The sequence below is a fragment of the Dipteris shenzhenensis genome, chromosome 22 (genome assembly GCF_047967505.1).
Source record: "Dipteris shenzhenensis isolate YYH24624 ecotype China chromosome 22, Dip_SZ_1.0, whole genome shotgun sequence".
NCBI classification, from domain to species: Eukaryota; Viridiplantae; Streptophyta; class Polypodiopsida; order Gleicheniales; family Dipteridaceae; genus Dipteris; species Dipteris shenzhenensis.
This window is the reverse complement of record NC_141617.1, coordinates 52,436,936-52,458,288: the sequence shown is the minus strand read 5'-3', so window position 1 is coordinate 52,458,288 and position 21,353 is coordinate 52,436,936. Positions and strand designations below refer to the sequence as shown.

The 21,353-nt window shown below is 48.2% G+C and overlaps 1 protein-coding gene across 3 annotated transcripts; it reads right to left on the bottom strand.

The window, feature by feature from the left end:
• Positions 1-3,199: 3,199 nt before the first annotated feature.
• Positions 3,200-19,699, bottom strand: LOC147888273 (pentatricopeptide repeat-containing protein At3g09040, mitochondrial-like). 3 transcript variants are annotated; one of them, XM_087393523.1, is made up of 3 exons: positions 16,593-19,699; positions 15,672-16,510; positions 3,200-3,961 (listed from the first exon to the last, which is right to left on the bottom strand). In XM_087393523.1, exons 1-2 carry the CDS (start codon positions 19,264-19,266, stop codon positions 16,440-16,442), a joined length of 2,745 nt encoding a protein of 914 aa, XP_087249649.1. In that variant the 5' UTR covers positions 19,267-19,699; the 3' UTR covers positions 3,200-3,961; positions 15,672-16,439. The 3 variants fall into 3 exon arrangements, with proteins under 3 accessions (XP_087249649.1, XP_087249650.1, XP_087249651.1); XM_087393525.1 differs by lacking the exon at positions 3,200-3,961 and having other exon boundaries at positions 15,718-15,751; positions 16,014-16,086; positions 16,225-19,699; XM_087393524.1 differs by having other exon boundaries at positions 15,672-19,699.
• Between the last annotated feature and the right edge of the window lie 1,654 nt (positions 19,700-21,353).

The window sequence follows — 21,353 nt, the reverse complement described above, 5'->3', positions numbered from 1 at the left end:
TTATGCACTCACCCATTGCATTACAAATCATTCTCACACAACATAATTATCTCTCTCTACACCATAATCATTGTAACCCTTTAGGCAACGATCTTTTTGGGCCGATTTTCACATTGATGTGGTATCTACCTATTGGTAAACACACATCACCCATAGGTAGTATCAACCTATGATCAACCCACATCACCCACAAGTGGCAAGTATGGATGTGATACTTATCCTCTACGTCTCAAACATTTCCAAGAGGTTCTAAAGCATAAGAACCCTTAGGAGCATCCCTCAAAAGAATATATTCCAACTCTTTATTCAATTATCTAAATGTTATTTAACTCTCTACCTAGGTACCTACATGCTAATAAAACCATGGAACAAGGGTGGCAAAAACACTACCAACTTGCAGCTTCACATGCTACTCCTAACCTAGAACAAACACTGCATATGACAAAGGAGTTATTGCTATTGCTTCACATCATGTCCATACCAATGAGGAGGAGCATGTCTATTATTACAACGAAGTCCATATATGCTTTTATATCAAGCACATAGTAATATGGAATTGCTAGCACTCCTCATGCCCAACTTTACATGCTACTCCTAACCTAGAACAAACATTGCCAACTTGTAGCTTCACTCTCTTTTGAGAAGTTCAGCACATTCAATGAAAAGATTCACTAAAATTGTATGTGTGTGTGTGCGCGCGCGCACATTTCAAGACAAACATTATCAATCTTAGACTTATCATTCAAGACAGTACATGACAAAATAATCTTTACAAGGAGAGTTTTATGGAAAAAACATGCAATTTGCTAATTTATAAATACTGAATGATATTGAAGGAGCTCCACTCACCTGCATCCATCCACAACAAGGACCAGTTAGAACAAGAACCTTGGATTGTGGGACTACAGGCTTCAAAGCACAACTCCACTTGTTAACGACATCACAACACCATAAGATATTTATAATAGCAAATCCTATCGACCTTGGATGGTGGTATATCATGTGGCACCCCAATGTTTGAGTCACAGGTATCCAGATGCTCCATGTATTACTCTTTCCAAAACTAGCACTATACAAATTTCCCAGTATGGGGTCATGAGAGAATTCCCATCATAATTTATAAGGTATCCTCATCAAAGAAAAAATGGCCGGCCAATTAGTGAATACACTAAATATAAAAACTATGATCATGATATAGGGTTATATCCCTATGTGGAAGCCATAGTTGATGGGCTTAATTTCATAGACAAGGCGTTCCATAGCCAATCCCATATAGGATGGTTGGATAGACAAGCCCTAACCTATTCTTCCGCTCAACCACGGGATTCTGTTGAGGATATAAGGCACCGTGCATCGATGATGTATGCCAAGTGAAGCCAAAAAAACAGCAAACTGGTGAAGAGTTCGAATCTAATTGCCATCCACGTAATCAAGCTATCAGCTAGTAAGCTATTGTCAACTATGTATGTCATAACTAGGAGGAGTACGTGAAGTCTGAGTAGTATATAGACATTTAAATGTAGCAATTAGCCAAAGACAAGAGCTTGTGATTATAGTAAAAGCTTCTTTTCCACCTATTAAACAAATTACCTGGTAGGAGGAGTTTAAACACCTCCAGATTAGACCATTGTATCACTAGCTCTCTGTATTGTATCGTATGGTCTTGAGTAAGAAAGTGTGAGTGTACGTAGTCAATTAAATAGGCCACGAAGGATCAATGGAAAGATATGAACTGCTCATTGGAAAAAAAAAAGATGTGATTACAACACATGAGTGTCATATCTTGGCTTTGCAACACCAGTTAAGATTCCTTATATATGGCCACCCAAATCTATTAGCAAGTGACAAATCACACCGTGTGCTCTCAACGTTAGGTACTTATGTTGATAGTAGCTCGTGGCGTTGATACTCCAGCCGTCCAACCAAGTTGTCGCTGCTTAGTAGTCGACCTGCATGCTAATCAAGCAACCGTTTGCATGGGAGGTAATGGTCACGTACCGATGGCAAGCTTATAGCGAAGTTCGCTGTTCATAACATATCGAATGGTTTACCCTTGCTTAGCTTGTAAATGTACTAGCTCCACAGACGCCCGTGAGCTTCAACTACACCGATTAAGAGTTGCCATATGAGGTTATAAACTACCGATTGTGACTCTCAGTCGTAACGCTCATTCTGGTTTTCTCGATCTGCTACACAGTGGTAGATGCTCCAATTACGTGCGCCAACTCTTGCTTATCACGTGCTGTTAAAAGCAAACACGACCACCAAGCTCTATCTACAACGATCCTTTTATTAATACGTCGTGTGAGAGCGTGAGCCATCTCAATCAGCAAAGAGCTATGCATACACAAGGTTCAGCAAAAGAGCTACGTAGAAGATGACTCGACCTTAGACTCTTACCACAATATTTCGTGGTGTCGACCAGCAAGTATATGGCTTGCCTCAAAAGTGATAATTGGTTGTCGCTCCTTGTTTCAAGCGGGATAACGCCCCAAGATCACATGTGGTTCTCCATATTGTCAGTCCGCCAAGGCTTGTTTATTCGCCCGTGAAGCGATAGTGTACGAGAAAGTATTAGCTATGTCTATGGGCAGTGAAGACTACCTACACTAGTAGCATAAGAAGACTACCGGCGGCTGAGGCCAAAGGCAGAGAGCGTCAAAAGTATATGAACCGTGCACATCTCATCCCCGGACAGAGAAGCCCAATTCGAGTCGTTATGGCGCGTATGGGAGGCTTATATAGCCATCTACGTGCTCAGGCCGACCTGGTCGGTTCGTCTTCTTTCGTCGTTTCATTTCCAAACGAGCACTTCCATGAAAAGTTCCTTGTAAATTGCATGCATAGATTTCATGTACTTTAACGCCATCTATTCTTATGAGCACTCCCAAGCCTATGCCCTATAGTAGTCTTTGGACTTTTTGTTATTACAAAGACATATACTTTTACTATCTATTATCCAAAGGCTTTCATTAACACATTATGAGCCCGTATTCAATCCTCCTGCTTGGGCTTCCATTACGTAACATAGGCCGCAAGACCTGTTAAAATGCTTTTAGCATATCACGGATTATCGAATGCTTAATAGCAATACATCAATGTCAAGGTCTAGCATTGAGTGCCCATCCAATACCGTCATAAAAAGCGTGTGTGTGTGTGTGTGTGTGTGTGTGTGTGCGTGTGCGACCAACCGCCCACCCGCACAATCACAATCCCACACCCTACGAGGGTCACCATTTTAACTGAATCCATTTTAAAGTCTTGCATGCTTAGGGCCGCGATCTCCAACATTTCGACTTCCATGTTAACTATCGCTGCATCCTCCTGCACTCCAAAACTTCATTTATTAGAACCAGTTCACAAGCATGATCCTGCCTTGCAAGATCTATAACAGTGCTTTGAAAGGAGGGTAGCACTCCTGAAGAATGCAGGTGGAAACATCAAATTGTCAGCAATGCTCCATCTCCCTTTCAAGAACAGATTAGTACCATGAGCATCAGTTTTCTTAGAGGACTTTTCCAGTTCAGCATCCCTCAACTGAGGAGTCTCGCCTACAACTTCATGGTTCAGTTCACCATTTGATAAAACAGTATCATTTTTCTTGCAAATTGCCTGTCTCTGAAACTAAAGTTCTATTATCTGACCTTCACCGTTACAGCCAACCAATTGTTTGTGTCTTGCTGCACCAGACACTATCTACTTCATCTGTGCTGTTGCATTCACGTAGCAAAGTTGACGTTGGTGCTCAACTTGGCCACCATCACTGCATGTTATGTTGACCTCTTCTCATGACCCTGGCACCTGCCTTCTCAAGAGGTTAAGGAATTCAAGGCGTGAAACATTTTCAACTTTGCCCGTGATATACCAAGCCACAACCTCTTTCAGCACCGTGAACATAGCTTGCTGACCAAATATCTTCAGATACCCTTTTCTGTAATACGTTCTTCCAGGAGATCATCCTCTACAAAAAAGTTCATACCCAGTCAGGCAGGCCTCAATAAAAAAATCAATAATGCCATACCTCAATACGAGCAAAAGATGAGAGAGTACAGAAAAGATATAGCCAAACCAGGTCGAATCATGTAGGGAAACCTTTGAAAAAGGACTGCTTATACAACATATATATCTGCAAAAAAGTAGCATGCTGAGTATGCCAGCATATGTCAGTCCCAAGCTATGCAGTTGCAACATAGGCCACTTGTATCAATGTAGGCCATTTGTACATACACATACACGTACACACACACACACACTTTTTTTTTTGTAGAATAAATTTTGCATTAAAAAAGCATTTACATTCATAGCTGTCCCAGAGTGGGATGGCTACACACACACACACACACACAGCCATATAGATACTCAACTGTTTTCCCTCTTTCCATAGAGTCCCCACTTTTGGGTCTCTTTGCTTGCAGAGGTAAAGCACGGTTTCTTGCCCAAAATAAAGCACTATTGTTGGTTGTCTGAAATCCGTGTGTTGAGAAGAATGGGAAAGGCTCCAATGGAGCCAGAGTATAGTGAACATACAGTTGAACCTGTAAAGTGCCGAATATTGCAAATTGTAGACCGGAAAAGTATGCTGGTTGGATGGCAAACCATAGCTCTGATGTCATTTAGGGCTGGTGACACAAATGGGACACGGCGTTCTCTGTTAGTGAAGTCAGAAGAGAATCTGTAAGGCCACACACATGTTTACTAAGGCGGCGGATAGATGGTGGATAAAACAACAAAGGGATGAAATAGCATCCACTAACTTGGGAGGAGCTCAAGAGGGAATTTACAAAGCCTTTCCTACCTCCCAACGAAGCATCCCAACCTCAGGATGAGGATAGGTATCTTCGTCAGAAGAATTTATCAATGGCCAAGTATATTGATAAGTTTAGAGGAAGTCATGAAAATATATGAAACTCTCTCTCAATCAATGCAAGTAAAAGATTATATCTTTGGACTAGAATGACAGGATTAAGATGGAAGTTCGGACTGAGTATGTGAACATGTTGAATTAAGCAATACCTAAAGCCCTGAGCTATGAAAATGCCAGAGGCAAGCCAAGTGGGTTTACGTAGGTAGGAGCTCAATATGAGTACACGCGAAATCCTCTTTGGCCCCTAAACAAAAATAAATGCGAGGAGAGAAGGCTTATGCTTCGGATGCGTTCAGCCTCATCCATGGAAAAATTGTCCACATAATAAGGACCATCGAATGGCTGAGATGGTAGTCTCAAAACGTGATTGGAAATGATGTCTCCCATGGAGGGAGGAAGGGGGGAGGGGGAAGGGGGGGCTGAAGGGGGGGCTGGCGGCCTGGAGGGGAGGAAGGGGGCTGGTGGCGCTGGCGGGGCGGGGAGAGGGGTGGGTGGGGGGGAAGGGGATCGAGGGTTGAGAGGGGGGGCGGCTGGCGACAGCGGCCGCCAGCTCGGGGGCGGGGAGGGAGGTGGGTGGGAGGGAAGGGGATGGGAGGGGCTGAGAGGGGGGGGGGGCTGGCGGCCACGGCCGCCAGCTCAGGGGCGGGGAGGGGGTTGGGTGGGAGGGGTGAAGGGGGTGGGAGGGGTGGCTGGCGGCCGTGGCCGCCAGCTCGGGGGCGGGGAGGGGGGTGGGTGGGGCGGAAGGGGGTAGGAGGGGCTGAGGGGGGGGGCTCGGTGGCGGGGAGGGGGTTGGGTGGGAGGGGTGAAGGGGGTGGGAGGGGCTGAGGAGGGGGGGGGCCTGGCGGCCGCCAGCCCGGGGGAAGGGGGGGTGGGAAAGCGGGGGGAGGGCTGGGGGGTTCGCGAAGGGGGGGCGAAGGGCTGAGAGGGGGAGAAGGGGGTGGGAGGGGTTGAGAGGAGGGGGGGGCTGGCAGCCGCGGCCGCCAACTCGGGGGGCGGGGAGGGGGTTGGGTGGGGGGGAAGGGGGTGGGAGGGGTGAAGGGGGTGGGAGGGGTTGAGGGGGGAAAGCGGGGGGAGGGCTGCGGAGAGCTAAGAGGGGGGGAAGGGGGTGGGAGGGGTTGAGAGGAGGGGGGGGCTGGCGGCCGCGGCCGCCAGCCCGGGGGAAGGGGGGTGTGGGGAAGAGGGGGGGGAGGGCTGGGGGGGAGGGTGAAGAGGGGGGGGCTGGCGGCCGCGGCCGCCAGCCCGGGGAGGGGGTTGGGTGGGAGGGAAGGGGGCGGGGAGGGGGTTGGGTGGGAGGGAAGGGGGTGGGAGGGGTTGAGAGGAAGGGGGGGGCTGGCGGCCGCGCGGCCGCCAGCCGCCAGCCCGGGGGAAGGGGGGGTGGGAAAGGGGGGGAGGGCTGGGGGGGTCGCGAAGGGGGGGGGGGGGGAAGGGCTGAGAGGGGGGGAAAAGGGGTGGGAGGGGTTCAGAGGAGGGAAGGGCTGGCGGCCACGGCCGCCAGCCCGGGGGAAGGGGGGGTGGAGAAGAGGGGGGGTGGGCCGGGGGGGTCTCGAAGGGGGGGGGGAGGGCTGAGAGGGCGGGAAGGGGGTGGGAGGGGTTGAGAGGAGGGGGGGGCTGGCGGCCGCGGCCGCCAACCCGGGGGAAGGGGGGTGTGGGGAAGAGTGGGGGGAGGGCTGGGGGGCTGGGGGGTCGCGAAGGGGGGGTGGGGAAGAGGGGGGGGGAGGGCTGAGAGGGGGAGGGGGCTGGCGGCCGCGGCCGCCAGCCCAGGGAGGGGGTGGGAGGGGTGAAGGGGGTGGGAGGGGTGGGAGGGGTTGAGTGGAGGGGAGGGGGCTGGCGGCCGCGGGGAAGGGGGGGTGGGAAAGGGGGGGAGGGCTCGGGGGGGTCGTGAAGGAAGGGGGGGAGGGTTGAGAGGGGGGCAAGGGGGTGGGAGGGGTTGAGAGGAGGGGAGGGGGCTGGCGGCCGCGGCCGCCAGCCCGGGGGGAAAGGGGGGGAGGGCTCGGGGGGGTCGCGAAGGAGGGGGGGGGGAGGGTTGAGAGGGGGGCAAGGGGGTGGGAGGGGTTGAGAGGAGGGGGGGGGCTGGTGGCCGCGGCCGCCAGCCCGGGGAAGGGGGGGTGGGGAAGAGGGGGGGGGAGGGTAGGGGGGGTGGGGAAGAGGGGGGGGGAGGGTTGGGGGGGTCGCGAAGGGGGGTGGGGAAAAGGGGGGAGGGTTGAAAGGGGGTAGGGGAGGAAGGGGTTAGGCGACGGGAGAGGGGGAAGGGGAGCGGGAGGGGAGGGGTCGACGGGGGGATTTTGGCGGAGGGAGGGAGGGGAGGGGAGGGGAGGGGAGGGCGGGGGTCGAGGGAGGATTTTTGGCGGCGGAGGGAGGGGAGGGAAGGGGAAGGGAGGGGAGGGAAAGGGGGGAGGGCCGGGTCGAGGGACACAAGGTGGGTATGATTCTATCCTTGTGGTGGCCGACCGTCTTACAAAGACGACTCACTTCATTCCAACTAGGAAGTTTGTTAGTGCTCCGCAAGTAGCAGATTCATTTCTTAATCATTTATTTCGTTTGCATGGATTACTTAGATCCATAGTGTCAAACAAGGATGCTCATTTTACCAAGTTTCTCATGGCCTGCTCACAGTTCCTCTCCTCATCCGCAGTACCCACAAACCATGCATCAGCAGAAAGTCCTTTATCTGCACAGGAGTCTTCCATCTCCGAGCATAGTTTAGTGGACTATTTTGCAGCAGCTCAGATAGTGGTTTCCCTTGGGTCTACCAATCCAGGGGATCATACAGTTTCCACAATCACTACATGCAGTGCCTCAGGGTTTTCCACCCATGGGGGTAGTGCAGCCATTTCCACAACATGCTCTCAGGGGTCTCTCATCCCTGGGGCAAGCTTAGTTCATTCCGCACGCCCAAATGATGAGACTCTAGGGTCTACCACCCACGGGGATCATTCAGCTTCAGCAGCCTATTCTCTTGGAGTTTCCACCCGTTGAGGATCAATCAGTTCATGCAGTTACGTCAGATGGGTCTTATACTCGTCCAACAGCTTATCATGTCCAGTTAGTTCCTCTAGGTCTTCCACTCCGGGAACTCAGTCATCTCGATCAGCTTTAGCAGGGGAACAGATGGTTTTCACAGCTATGAGGGATGGGTTTTCCACCCTTGGAGATATCTCAGACCCATCAGCATTTGCCATAGATGAGCCTCGTGGGTCCATCGCCCGAAGGAGTTGTCTATTCCCCACAGTTAGTTCTCTTGGGGATTCCACCCAAGGGGACACCCCAGATGCAGCAGATAGGTGTGATGGGTCTTCCACCCATCAAATCTCTTCATCAGCTCCGGTCAGCTCCTATGGAGCTTTTGCCCTTGCAGCTCAGTTGACCACATCAATTTTAGTCGGCATGACTAACATTTCACCTTCTCATTAGAAGTGTTCAGGACTAGGGGGCTCAGTTTCCAATCCCACATGCCGCGATGCTCAACAGCGCAGGTATAGCTATCACCAGTAAGGAGGTTGATGATTCCTCGGCAGTTCGTAAGGATAGTCATGCAATTCCCTCCGAAGCTCCCCTCCCTCGGTACCTTAGGAAGCAGCAATTGTAGTACCAGTCAGCAGAGAGGTTGACGAGCCCTTCCCATTATTGTGTCCTGCACTCCTAGAGGTTAGTCATACAGTGTCCTCTCCATTAAATCGCGAGCCACCAACAGTAGCAGTGACCAATGTCTACACCGGCAGCTCCCTTGGTGATGACAGCAGTTTGATCGATTCATCAGAGGTGTGCCCAGCAGCCTTAGTACTTCCTCAATACCTCAAGGGGACATGCTTAGTCCCAGTATCCCATCAGAAAGAGCTATGCCAACCATCTCTCAGTCCTTTTGAGAGGCATACCAATCATTCATGGTAGACGAGGTGTTCTCAGCAGTTTTGGACCTCTCACAGTTCTTTCAGGTAGCATCCCATTCAGTTGAGTCATTAGAGGGGTGCCCAGCAGCTCCTTCGTTCCTTCGGAGAGCATCCATTACAATCTCCTCCGCCACAGTTCCATCTCTCTCGGAGTTTCTCAAAGAGACAGCTACAGTTTCCACAGCTCCTTGCATCACGCAAGTTCTTTGAGAGACAGTTCCAAATTCCAGGAGAATGGCAGAGTTTTTACCCTCAGCAATTATCATGCCAGCAAAGGATGCAAGTTCATTCCAGCTTTCCCTCACTGCAAACAGCAGTACCACAGTGCATGTGAGTATTCTGAAGTTTCCAGGTTTTCAGTTTTGGTTACGTAGCTTAAATGGATTTCTCATCACCCCAACAGTTCCTGAAGTAGCACTAGCATTTCTATGTAGGTGGATCTTCCGCAGTGGGGAGAATGCATGCCGACAGTTGGTAGCCAGTTTCATGCCATTGGACTTCCGGAGTGCAGTGCCTCCATATTAGCAGCCCAAAGAGTCCTCAGCAGGTCACGAGGACAGCAGGTAGTTCCTACGTCCAAGAGCCTATCAGAGTGCCATACCACCCAAAGGATCAAGAGTTCGCAGTAGTAGCGCGGTGGGATGGCTGGCCTCAGCAGTTCAGCTTCCAGTCTTCACAGCAGTACTGGTTCTCACGAGTTTTTATTGAGCTGCCATTTTATCATAAAAGAACATTCGTTCCTCAACCTTTTGGAGTGGTACCAGATCAGTCCCAGTGCTAGACTGTTACTCCTAAGTTCTTTGGGAGGACAGTCAAGTTTCGAGCAGCAGTTGGTGGTCAGCACGATCACATTTGCTTTGCAGATTCACTCAGTCCCTTAGCAGCTATCATCATCCAAAATTTAAGCGAGAGGGAATGTCACATGCACCCCTACACCAGGGAGCATGGTGACACACAATCTGACCCATTTGTTGTACGTCGTGACCCGTTGTGAGCCCTAGCCCAAGGACGAGTCAAGCACAAGCTATGGGGGTCCGTTCCTAGTTATCAAAGTCACAAGCCACGGCGAAGCAGTTCGGGTCGCCAGGGCAAAGCATTGCGAGGTATCCACCTAGCAACAAGTTCAGAAGAGGGGAATGTCACATGCACCAGGGTCAAGCCCAGGTAGCAGTGACAACTGGATGTCTAGCCTTCCTGAAATGGCTCAAAAGGCCTGGTTTGATAGGCAAGGGCCAGTAGCCTGGTCGGCCAAAACCGACCAACCAGTCAGTTGCGTTGGCCCAAGGTCTGGTTCCCAGCCCTATATAAGGGGCCTTCAGCCCCCCTTTTCGCTCACTCAGCCTTCCTAAGTTGAGGACTCAGCTCCAAGGCTCCAGCAGCACTTCCAGCCAGCATATGTGCGAGGTTTGGGTGTTCTATTTCCACAGCATAGTTCCATCTCCCGCATGTCATAGTTAGGGGAGTGATCTCAGCACAATTTTGTATGCCGATTTGGCAACCATGTATAAATAAAGCAATGTACTATAGTTAGGTAAATCTCTTGTGTCTCTCATGCTCGAGTTAGCCTTTTATATTCATCTATTTTCCGCACAGCAAGTCTCCACATGTTACACATATGTATACCATTGAGGCATAAATAGAACAAGTGGATGCCAAATTTGGAGTTTGCCTACAATGGCAGAAAACATTCCATTGGAGTTGAACTATGGCTACCAACTATACCTCAGAAAGTATAGCTTTGTAAGACTAGAATATATCCAATCGTACAAATTCAGATGGTTGTTGTTCTAAAGTCCAGATTTCTACATTGAAAAAGAGAAAATGAAAGAGAAGAGAAATGAGCAAACGAATCATTTTTTTAAAACAAAAGGTAGATATACCTAGCAAGCAAAGCAATGCTTATGTCACCATTAGTGCCCAAGCATAAGCAGCTATACCTGGTTTCTAAAGACCGGTGATGTCTCTTGGGCAAACTAACCGCTTACTAAAATGCGTCAACTAAACAACAAGAACAGATGACAAGAAACAAAGAAGAAGGTAATTAAGAAAAAATAAACAAGCATATCAAGAAACAAAAGAGAGCAAAAATCAAGAATAAACTCTCTCTCTCTCTCTCTCTCTCTCTCTCTCCTCACACTCCCTCTCCATCCGTGCCTCCCGCCTAGCTCCTCCCGCTCCTCGCGCCTATCTCCTCTCATCCTCCCGCTCCTCTGGCCTGCTGTAGTAACCAGCAGCGCATCAATAAAGGGCGACAGCCGGGGCCAAGTCACAGTGGCGGCATCAGTACAGCAGCAGCCCAGTTTGCTCCTTAGGTCGCATGCGAGGGGGTCAGTCTTTTTTCGCAGGTCGTCAGCCTAGGAGAGGCACAAGAACAGCCTACCCTCAGCCCCCAGGCTGAGCTGAGTCCCGGGCTCAGTCTGGGGTGTTAGCAGGAAAAAAGGGCTGCTAATGCTCGATGTCTACGCATTGGAGGACTACCTGAAGATTGGCATGAAGGGAACCTGGAAGAAAAAATTGATAACATCATAGCAGCAACCCCTCAGATTGAGTGGGATTTAAAGGACGTAACCATTGTGGCTCCTATTGGGATACAAGCTAAAGTGGCGCTCAATGACATGAAGGCAAGAACCAAGATTCTTCTGCAAACAAATAAGTTGAGAGGTACCAAGATATGGATATCAAAGGAGCTCACCCCAACTCAGCTGAAGATGAAATCCACAGAACTGAACAAAGTGAAGGACCCTCACAAAGAAGGAAAATGGGCTGTCTACAAAGATGGAAAAGCACTTATCAAAGCCTTTAAATCCAAATCCAAGGACTTTTAGTCTTAAACTAATGTAATATAGGCCGATTATCTTACTTAGTACAATGTAGCTAATCTATAATAACTTTGGGAGTGATATATGCACTTCCAAGAGACTCTCAGTCTATAACTGATGTTTGGTGTTTACCCTTTTGATGTGTGCGCTTTGTCTCATAGTCCCACAAGGGCTTCTGAAGACGTTAATCTCTCTCTCTCTCTCTCTCTCTCTCTCTCTCTCTCTCTCTCTTATGTATGAATGAAAGAAAGAATGACAAAATGAATGAATTATTTAAAGCATTAAAAACTAAGGAAAATGCCTAGTGCCTAGTGCCAAGAACTATTATGCTAGTGCTTTGCGAGAGCTAATAACCGCCAACCTATGGATAGGGCTAAGATGTATGTGGACGAAAATAGATCTTTTAGAGAGTTAAAGGAGAATAGGAGAGTGTCACTCTGATATTATGGGCCGAGGTTAATTCTAAAAAGAATAGGTGATGTAGCGGGAGATAGATTATCCTCACTCTCTCTCCTACTCAATACTAACTGCAATTGCAAGATGAAGCACTCAATACACAAATTGATGCTGTGGATGTGAGTGAGAGAATCAGAGGGAGAGAATGTAGTGGACCTCCAAAGAGAAAATAGATACAACTGAATAATGAATGCCCAAAGGGCTGAATACAACTGTATGAAGGGGCCAACTGTATGAAGGGGCTGAAACCCTCACTGCAAAACTGGAAGACTAGACTACCTAGCGGAGGTGAATCCTCACTAGATCCCTGCAAGCTGAAGCTACCCTGTTGGTTTGCTGCGGGGAGGCCTGGGCTCTGTTGCTCTGAAGGCTTGAAGGCCTGAGGAGTGGATGAAGAATGAGGGCCAAAGGCTACCCTTTTATAGGCTGTTAGGTCAGCCTGGCTGACTTGGTCAATGCCAACCATTGACCTTGGTCAACACCGACCATTGAACATGTCGGTCCAAAAAGTCAATGCATTGCCTTTTGATCAAAAAGTCAACCTTGTGATAACGTGGTGTTGACTATCTGTTGACTATGTGTTGATTGCGTAGGGCTGCCTGCATCGCTGTACGGATGCCTACATGGCCAGTGACCTGGTTGCCTGCACTGGCACTAGCTAGCATGGCCAACAGCTTGTGGATCCCCATGACATCTCCTTCTGTTGAAACTCGAACTAGGGTATGAAAGGGGCTTCCCATCGTGCTAACGGAGGTGACTGTCTGTGATATACCTAGATGATAAAATCCTAATCCAAATGCTTGGTTCATGAATCCGGAAATGGTTGCTAAACCCATGAATCCTGATCTGCAAGTACTGAATGCCTGGATTTGGTGCAACTTCTAGTACGGATATTTGCTGTGGGTTCATATTCCAAGATGAGGCTCCCTGTGGTTTTCCTCGATGAATATAGGTGATAGGAACGGAGGAAGACTGGGTTTGAGAGAGGCATCCCGGTCTTGGTGTAACCCTATAGCCTCTTGTAATGCTAAATCCTACTGTAACACTATATCCTACTGTAATACTGTGTCTTGCTGTAATAGAGTCTAGTTGGTGCCAGTCTCGAACCCCTTGAATGATTGATATCAAAGGTCGAGATGGAACACCCTTACTCCAATAGATGAACTTGGACCCATCGCCTGGGATTTTGACATCCAAGCCTTGGTGCTGATAATCTAGTTGGACTTCGAACTGGTGCCACCATCGTGCTCCCAAGATGACGTCCACTGCCTGAGTAGGTGCGACCCTGAGTGGCCGACTGTGTACCCACCCAGAGTGGCTGAAGCTACCTGCATGTTGCTCTCTCTCTTCTACTCTGGAAATGCACCGTTCAAGGTCATTGGTTCTGTTGATGTAGAGACAACTAAGCCTTTTGAGCTGCTTTGGTGGAGACGATGTTCTCAGAATTGTCTGAGTTTGCTAAATTGTCTAAGTTTGCTAGGATAAGGACCTTCTGACCACCGAACAGTCCAAAACTAGAACATATTGGGAAACTGACGAGGCTCCCCCTTCTGTTAAGCCTCAAGCTCCTGGATGACTACTAAAGTTATCCCCGTAGTCTGTTGTTCCTCAAGCTCCTCAATGACTACTAAGGTTGTTGAAGCTATTGCTGAACCACTTGATGCGGCTCCTTCTGTTAGAAGCTTCTGGTAATGCAGGCAACCTTGCTTATTATTGCCCGGCACATGACAATGGAAGCATCGGTTCTCCTTGGCATAGAGTGCTCGTGTCGCTGTATCCAAGTACCCGCCATAGCCGTTGCTGTCCTTCGCCATCCAGATCTTCTTCTACTGCCCATTCCCACCATCACCTAGCGTGGAATCATGGGACTTCTTATTGTTGACCTACTTGGATCCTTGACCCTTGTGCATGAGTTCAAAATTCTGAGCAAGCTCATATGCACACTCACAATCCCGTAGCCTGAAACTTCTAATGTACCACTGGATGTCCGTACACAGCCCATGGAGAAATTAGCTCAGCTTCTAACTATCCTCCAACTGCAACTGTATAAACACCAAAGTGAACTTCTTGGCATAATGATTCACCGTCACGGTGCCTCCCTGACGTAGCTCATAGAATTGACTCTGGAGCCTGTCCAAGTACTGCGGTGGCAGGAATCGTGATCAAAGATCTTTCACGAATTTCCTCCAGCTATAGAAAGGTGTCTCCTCGTCAGCATCATGGTGGTCCTTCTACCACCTGAGCCACCAGGTGACCGCCTCGCCTGTGAGGTGCATGGATGCTAGGATGCACCGCTCATCCTCCTTCGTAGGCATCACTGAAAAATAACATTCAAACAGATTGAGCCATGAAATCAACACTAAGGCTTCCTGCTTACCATCATATCGTGTGAAGTTGAGCTTTCCCCAAAAGGAAGGCTTGGCTAGAGGTGGACTTTTCTCCCCCCACTGGTCGCAGTAAAGAAATGAGAAGCTGCCGATCCCGTTCTTCCTTCTCTTCTCGAGCGGTACGTTCTCGAAGCTCCTTGACCTCCTGAGCCTCGTAGTCGCGGAGTTCCTTGGCTTCTTGAGCCTCTCGATCGCGTTCTTCTTTTGCTTCCCGAGCTAGCCTTTCGCGCTCTCTAGCGCCCTACTCACAATCTTCCCGCATCTCCTAAAGCTAGGTCATGCGGGTGGAGAGCCTCAGACTGTTGTTACTAAATCTGCATCATAACCTGCAACATGGCTGTCATGGCAAACATGGAAGTGTTTGCAAGATTCTGTGGTGGGGTGGCTGGTGGAGGCACTGAACCCTCCCCCCTTGTGTTGGATTCCTCACTGGTGCTCATGGTGTCTTACCGGATCTTGTTTGGACCATAAACGGTGGGGATGTCCCTGACTGACCTGAACCTCCTGACTTCTAGAAACGAACTTGCCCCTCACACCGCAAGGTGTAACGACCTGCGGGTGAAGACATGAGCCAGCCCAATGAGCAATAAAGTAACGACCTGCGGGTGAAGACATGAGCCGGCCCAATGCGCAATAAAGTAAGGGAGGGAGTGGCTAATGGAGTATGGTACTACCACTAGTCCGAGGTAGGGACAAAATACAAAAAGAAATATAGGATAACGCTCTGTCTCAGAAAAGAATCTGATGCTCTGATACCAATGTAGCGGGAGGTAGACAGTTCCAATTGGTGGCATACAATCCTCAAGGGAGGCACACCACCGATTCTTTGCATATCAGTTGGGATCAGTTTGCCTTGGTAAAGTATCTATGCTAATGCAGCTACTATACTCTCAAAAAAAAGATCATCTGAAGACTTGCTTCCTATATCTTTAGCAAAAAGCATATTTGAATACCATCACTAGGTGAGATTCACCCAATATCACAACTAATACAGACTCTGAAGGTCCAAAGCTGAAAATACTGGACAAATTTCAAATGAGATCTTTGAGAGACAAGATCAAGTTTTGTACTCTTTGATACAAATTCGATCGAGGGAGCAGATATATGCATGATTGTATGACTCCGGCAGTAGTAATTGCCTAATGGCAGGCACAGAGTGTTCAAAGTCAAACGTGAAGCCAGTTCTTCTCTTGAGAGAGTTTCAAGCTGAGGGGACCAAAAAATTATGCGTGATCCAGACCACTGTGTAGAAAGGTACCTGTTCTGCGCACAGGCGGTTATTTCAAGTCTTGGAGCAGCCATCACCTCAGTCCATCTGTCCTAGCTGCCATAGCTTGTCTGCCAGCACCACCGCCATAGCTCAAAGTCCAGCCCACAGCTTGAATCCTCGCCATTGCAATAGACCTTGCCACTCAACTCGACGTTGCATTAGAACCCCTAGTAGAACTCACAGTTGGAGCAGGACAACTTGCCATTGGGTCCACTATAACATGAGTAATCACCTATTCCTTAAGAACAAGAGAAAACCATACATTGGATCCATCAAACGTGGTCATATAGTTAATCTCCCTCGACATTCATGACGTGGAGCTGTTCTTACCAAAAGGAGCACAATTGGGAGACTTTGAAACTATATTATGTGCTGGCAATGCTGGGCATGCTGCCTCCAGTCACTGACTCAAAACCAAGGACAGTCATTTCAATGACACAGAGCTATATCGATCCCAAGCCTTCAGGAGCGTAAACATTTACTCTAGACAAATAAGCTCCTCGCATTCATGAACTTTCCGTTCAAATTCAAGTTCCCTTACCCTCTGTAATGCAGCTGTGACACAGCCAATAAAGTGGTAGTAGTGATGTTGCAGTTCATGCTTGGACTGAACTTGTGAAAATCTGTAAGAGCAAGTGCATGCCTCAACTGTCCCAGACGATCAAGATGAGAGATAACCCATAAATCTTAATCCTCCATCTGGCATTATAGATTGTATTTGATAGCTCGTAGCAATTCTAAATGAAACCATGGCTTTTATTTGGAGTCAAATCGCACTGACATTTTTGGGCAACAATGATGTTTCGTCCTCACAAGCACAGCACTTGCTGTACATGTCCATAAGAGCTTTTTTTAGGGCAACGTTTGAACCCAATCCTGCATTAACAATGCTAGTATGGATTGTCTTACCTTCTGCCAAAGCTTTCAAGCTGGAACAAGCATCGAGTATGCTAAGGAAGGTGACATTATTAGGCTCCATTCCATCCTGCTGCATGCGTTCATAAAGTTTAAGGGCTTCTTGGTGATGCCCACACTTGGAACATGCATCAATCATGGCAGTCCAAGAGACAACATCACGTTGAACCATATTGTCAAATACCTCACGTCCATCTTTAAGAGCCCTGCACTTGCCGTACATGCTGATAAGAGCATTCCCTACAGCAACATCTGACTCCAGTCCCATATCAGCAACATACGTATGGATCATCTTACCCTCTTCCAAATCTGCAGGGACGGTACAAGAACTCAGTATGCTGACACATGTGATCTTGTTTGGTAGTACACCATTCTGCTGCATTAGCTTGAAGAGCCAAACAGCCTCCCTAGAATGTCCAGCGTGTGAATATGCATCAATCATGGCACTCCAAGAGACAACATTACGGTCGTACATTTTTTCAAACATTTTTCGTGCTTCTGTCAGAGCCTTGCATTTCCCATACATATTGACAAGTGCGTTTGCGACAGGAACGTCTGCCTCCAATCCATGATCAATTAAGCCTGCATGTATTACTTTACCAATTGCTGGTGCTGCTAGGATTACACATGCACCAAGTATGCTGATGAATGTGATCTTGTCTGCTTCTATACCTTGTTCTTGCATCTGTCTGAAGATTCGAAGGGCTTCTGTGCCATTTCCATGGTGGCAGTAGGCAGCAATCATAGTATTACATGAGACCACGTCATGGAACTGCATGTTGTCAAACGTAGCTTGTGCATCTTCTGGAGAGCCGCACTTGCTGTACATGTTGATGAGAGCATTTGCGATGACAACATCCATCTCAAACCCACAATGAGCAATTCTTCCATGTATCCCTTTACCCTCTGCTAGGGCTGCTGGGCTAGTACATGCACCGAGCATGCACAGGAAGGTGACCTGATTAGGCTCTACCCCTTGCTCCTGCATTTCACAAAAAAAATAAAAGGCTTCCTTGATGTTCCCAATCTTGGCACGAGCAGTGATAATTGAGTTCCAGGAGACCACATCTTGCCTACCCATCTTGTCAAAAACTCCTCGGGCCTCCTTCAAAGCTCCACATTTGCTGTACATATTGACGAGGGCATTCCCTACGGCAACGTCTGAGTGAAATCCCTTATTGAAGATGAATTCATGTATTGCCTTACCTGCTGCCAGTGCTTCTATGCTGGCACAAGCACTGAGTACGCTAATCAAGTGGGGCTTGTCTGGTTCCACTCCTCCCTTCTCCATTTCTCCAAAGAGTTGAAGAGCCTCCTTCGCATACCCTAGGGCAGAGTAGGCATGAATCATCACAGTCGAAGAGACTGTATCGCGTTCATTCATTTTGTTGAACACTTCACGTGCCTCCTTTACAGCCCCACACTTGCCATACATGTACACTAGAGAATTCCCAACATGGAGATCTTGATCAAGCCCACGGACCCTGATATCAGCGTGAATTGCCTGTCCCTCCTCCAACGCTGCCATGGCAGCACATGCACTAAGTACGCTTATGAAGGTGGCTTTATTCGGTTCAGTGCGTTGTTGTTGCATTTGTTGAAAGAGTTGAAGCGCCTTCCTGCCATGCCCGTGCTCCGAGTATGCTTCAATCATGGCGGTCCAGGAGATGACATCACGTTGGCTCATCTTGTCAAACACGGAAACAGCATCGCTAAGAGCCCCACATTTGCTATACATATTTATAAGAGCATTACCGACAACCGTATCTGTTTCAAACCCATACTCGAAAATCCATTTGTGAATTTCCTTACCCTGTGCTAAGATATTGGGGGAAGCATATGCACTCAGCATGCTGACGAAAGTATATTGATCCGGATTCATGCCTTGCTTCTGCATTTCCCAAAAATGTTCGAGGGCCTCTTTTCTATGTCCGTATTTAGAAAAGGCATCGATCATGGCATTCCACGAGACCAAATTGCGGAGTTTCATAGTATCGAAAATTGAGATTGCGTCTTTGAGAGCTCCACATCTGCTAAACATTGTGATAAGGGCGTTCCCTACGCCCATGTCCTTTTTAAATCCCTCTTTCACAACATACGCATGGATCCACTTGCCCTCTGCTAAAGAATCCGGTGAGACACATGCACCAAGAATGACAATGAACGTGATTCTATTAGGCTTAAGGCCCTGTTGCAACATTTGCTGAAAGAGTAGAAGGGCCTCTCTACGACGCCCACTCTTGACGTACACCCCGATCATACTGTTCCAAGCAACGACACCCGGATATTGCAAATTGTCGAAGGCAGACCGGGCGTCCTCCACTGAACCGAATTTGCGATACATGGCAATGAGGACGTTCACCAAAAATGCGTCCTGGTCGAGTCCCAGTCGCATGATATAAGAATAAATCTCCTTCCCCTCGAGCAAGCCTTCAACGCTGCGCAAACGAGAGGCCAGCATCCGTGCACTTGGGAGCTCCTCGTGTGCAAGCACAGGGATTTGTCGACGATCGATCTCTTCTCTGGGAAGAGAATTCTTCCTGCTTCGTAGCGCCAGCTGTGCTACAACTGCGCATGCGGAGGAGTCGCGAGGCATTCGAGTGAGGCAGCGGGTAGGGGTAGTGAGAGATGGGGATGAAAAAGAGAAGGATGTGGTCGCGAGCGCCATTGCTCATGTGGTTCAAGGGCTAACAAAAACCTTGTGGGTTTTAGGCTTCTACTCTGTTACGTCATCCTCACCTCTCGCTGCTGCTTGGCCATTATCTCGCGACTCATTTCAATACTCCTCCAGTGTCTGTCTTCTCCGACATCCAGGTTTCCCAGCTACCCAACTTTGCATCGATACTCATTACATTGCATCAGTAGCCCCTGCTTCCTGCACATTCTCATGGAAGCTCCGTCTTCATCTGTCCATCGTGTATCGATGGAAGAAACCCGAGAGCTGAGACTCGCATGTCTCCAAGTGATTCGAGCTGGCGAAGGCTCCCTCTAAAGCCAAGCTCTGGCATACCTGCTTAGACTTTAACTCTTGGATCATTCACATTCTATACTTGAGGCATTGTTATTTGGAGGATCATACCTGCCATTTTAGACGCATCTGCTCACTATTGCTCGACCCCTCTAATTCCTCTCTCCAAGATTCGTTGAGATGCTACACACAAAATTTAATTTAGTTGCAATTTATGAGGTCTTTTCTTTCAGAACCCTCTCTCATAGACAAAGGCTGTTTGCATCATCTCATGAGTAATATATATATTAGTGGGGAGGTGAGGGTGCGACTGCAAGCTCAAGACCAGCATATCAAAATCAGGGGAAAACTAGATTGCTTGGCCAGCTGGGCTCTTGATGAATACTTCTCTCTTTTGCTATCTTGTTGAGGTTCACATGAGTCACGACGTCAGAAATGATGCAGAAGATTGATGTTCAATTGCATGCAACCTTTTGTAGAGATTTCGTTATCATCGAGTCCTGCTTGCACTTGATGTTGTTCATGTCGACAGTAAAACGTAGTTTTTCTTTTTTTCGGAGGAAGACAAATTCCTATTCTTTGCACTGTAAGCAAATCTATTGTCATTCCACTTCGAGCGAACGACGGGGAGATGTATTTCAGAAATGTATAAATAATAAATCAAAACCAAATTGAGACAGAAGCATGCAACTGTGACAGGAATAATCCAAACCCAAAGCTGCATTGCATGTACGACAAAAGTTCCAGCACCATTTGCAACTTCATTGGATCCCTTTTTTCGAAGGCACAAATGTTTATTTTTTGGGTCAAATTATGTTCCTGCGCTTTAGGAAATAGTACTTCCGCGCTCTAGCCAGATGGCCCTCGAGCGTGTTGTAACCTAATGGACCTACTGTGTTGTGGCTCCTTATGTAGTACTGCTCTAAAGTTCGTGCTTTGTCTACAGTGTCTGTTGTTTCCAAAACTTTGATTTCGAAATTTTCTTTGAAGGGCTTGTAACGCTGCAAGTCCTCTTTCATTTTCGCCGGTGGTTTTTTATTGTGTTGTTTGATCCTCCGCGGCAGGTCCGTCGTGCTCCCTATGTGTTTTCTGTTGTTAGGCTTGCACGTGATGCAGTAGATGACGAGGCTCACACGATTCCCTTGCGTGGGCGCTTCAGTGGAGGCTCCTCCTTCATCTCGAGGCTCGCGTCTTTCAATGTCGTACCTGCGTAAACATTGACAATTACGTTAGTCATCGAGGTTTTCGATCTTTTTTTTTTCGTTTGAGGTCCATAATAGAATGCATTTATTTACTTGCCCTGGTTTTTCTCTGTTGGCATGAAAGGATCGTTTCCAATACCGAAGCGCTCCTCGTATAAGTCCCTGTCGAAAATATACGTAAGCTTCTCCATTGTCGTCACCGGGTGCGTCGCATCGTGCGTCCCTCCAAATTGTTCCATGAATTGTTCGAGTATAGCCATTCCTTGATCGCGCGTCGTGTCCCTCAGCAACTCCAAGGATACGTTGTACCCGTAATGCAGCAGCTCGCACGCATACGCTGTGATCCCTTTCGTCTTCGTGTCTAGTAGCTTTTGTCCCTCCAAACTTTCCATCATCCTATCGGTCTCATCGAACTCAATGTCAAGCTCGACAAGGATCTCTTTGAGGAGTCCTGCAGGAGAAGTGCAATCCATGATGAGTTTGTTGTTCTTGCAACTCGTTAATTCTTTTTCTCAACTGTTGCGGTTTTTTTTTAATTTTCGGAAGCATTACGTACCATTTGTGAATCTCAAGCCTCCCGGCTGT

What these genes read in the sequence shown, in the direction of transcription:
- LOC147888273 (XM_087393524.1), bottom strand. Translation starts at nt 19,266, where the DNA reads ATGGCGCTCGCGACCACATCCTTCTCTTTTTCATCCCCATCTCTCACT.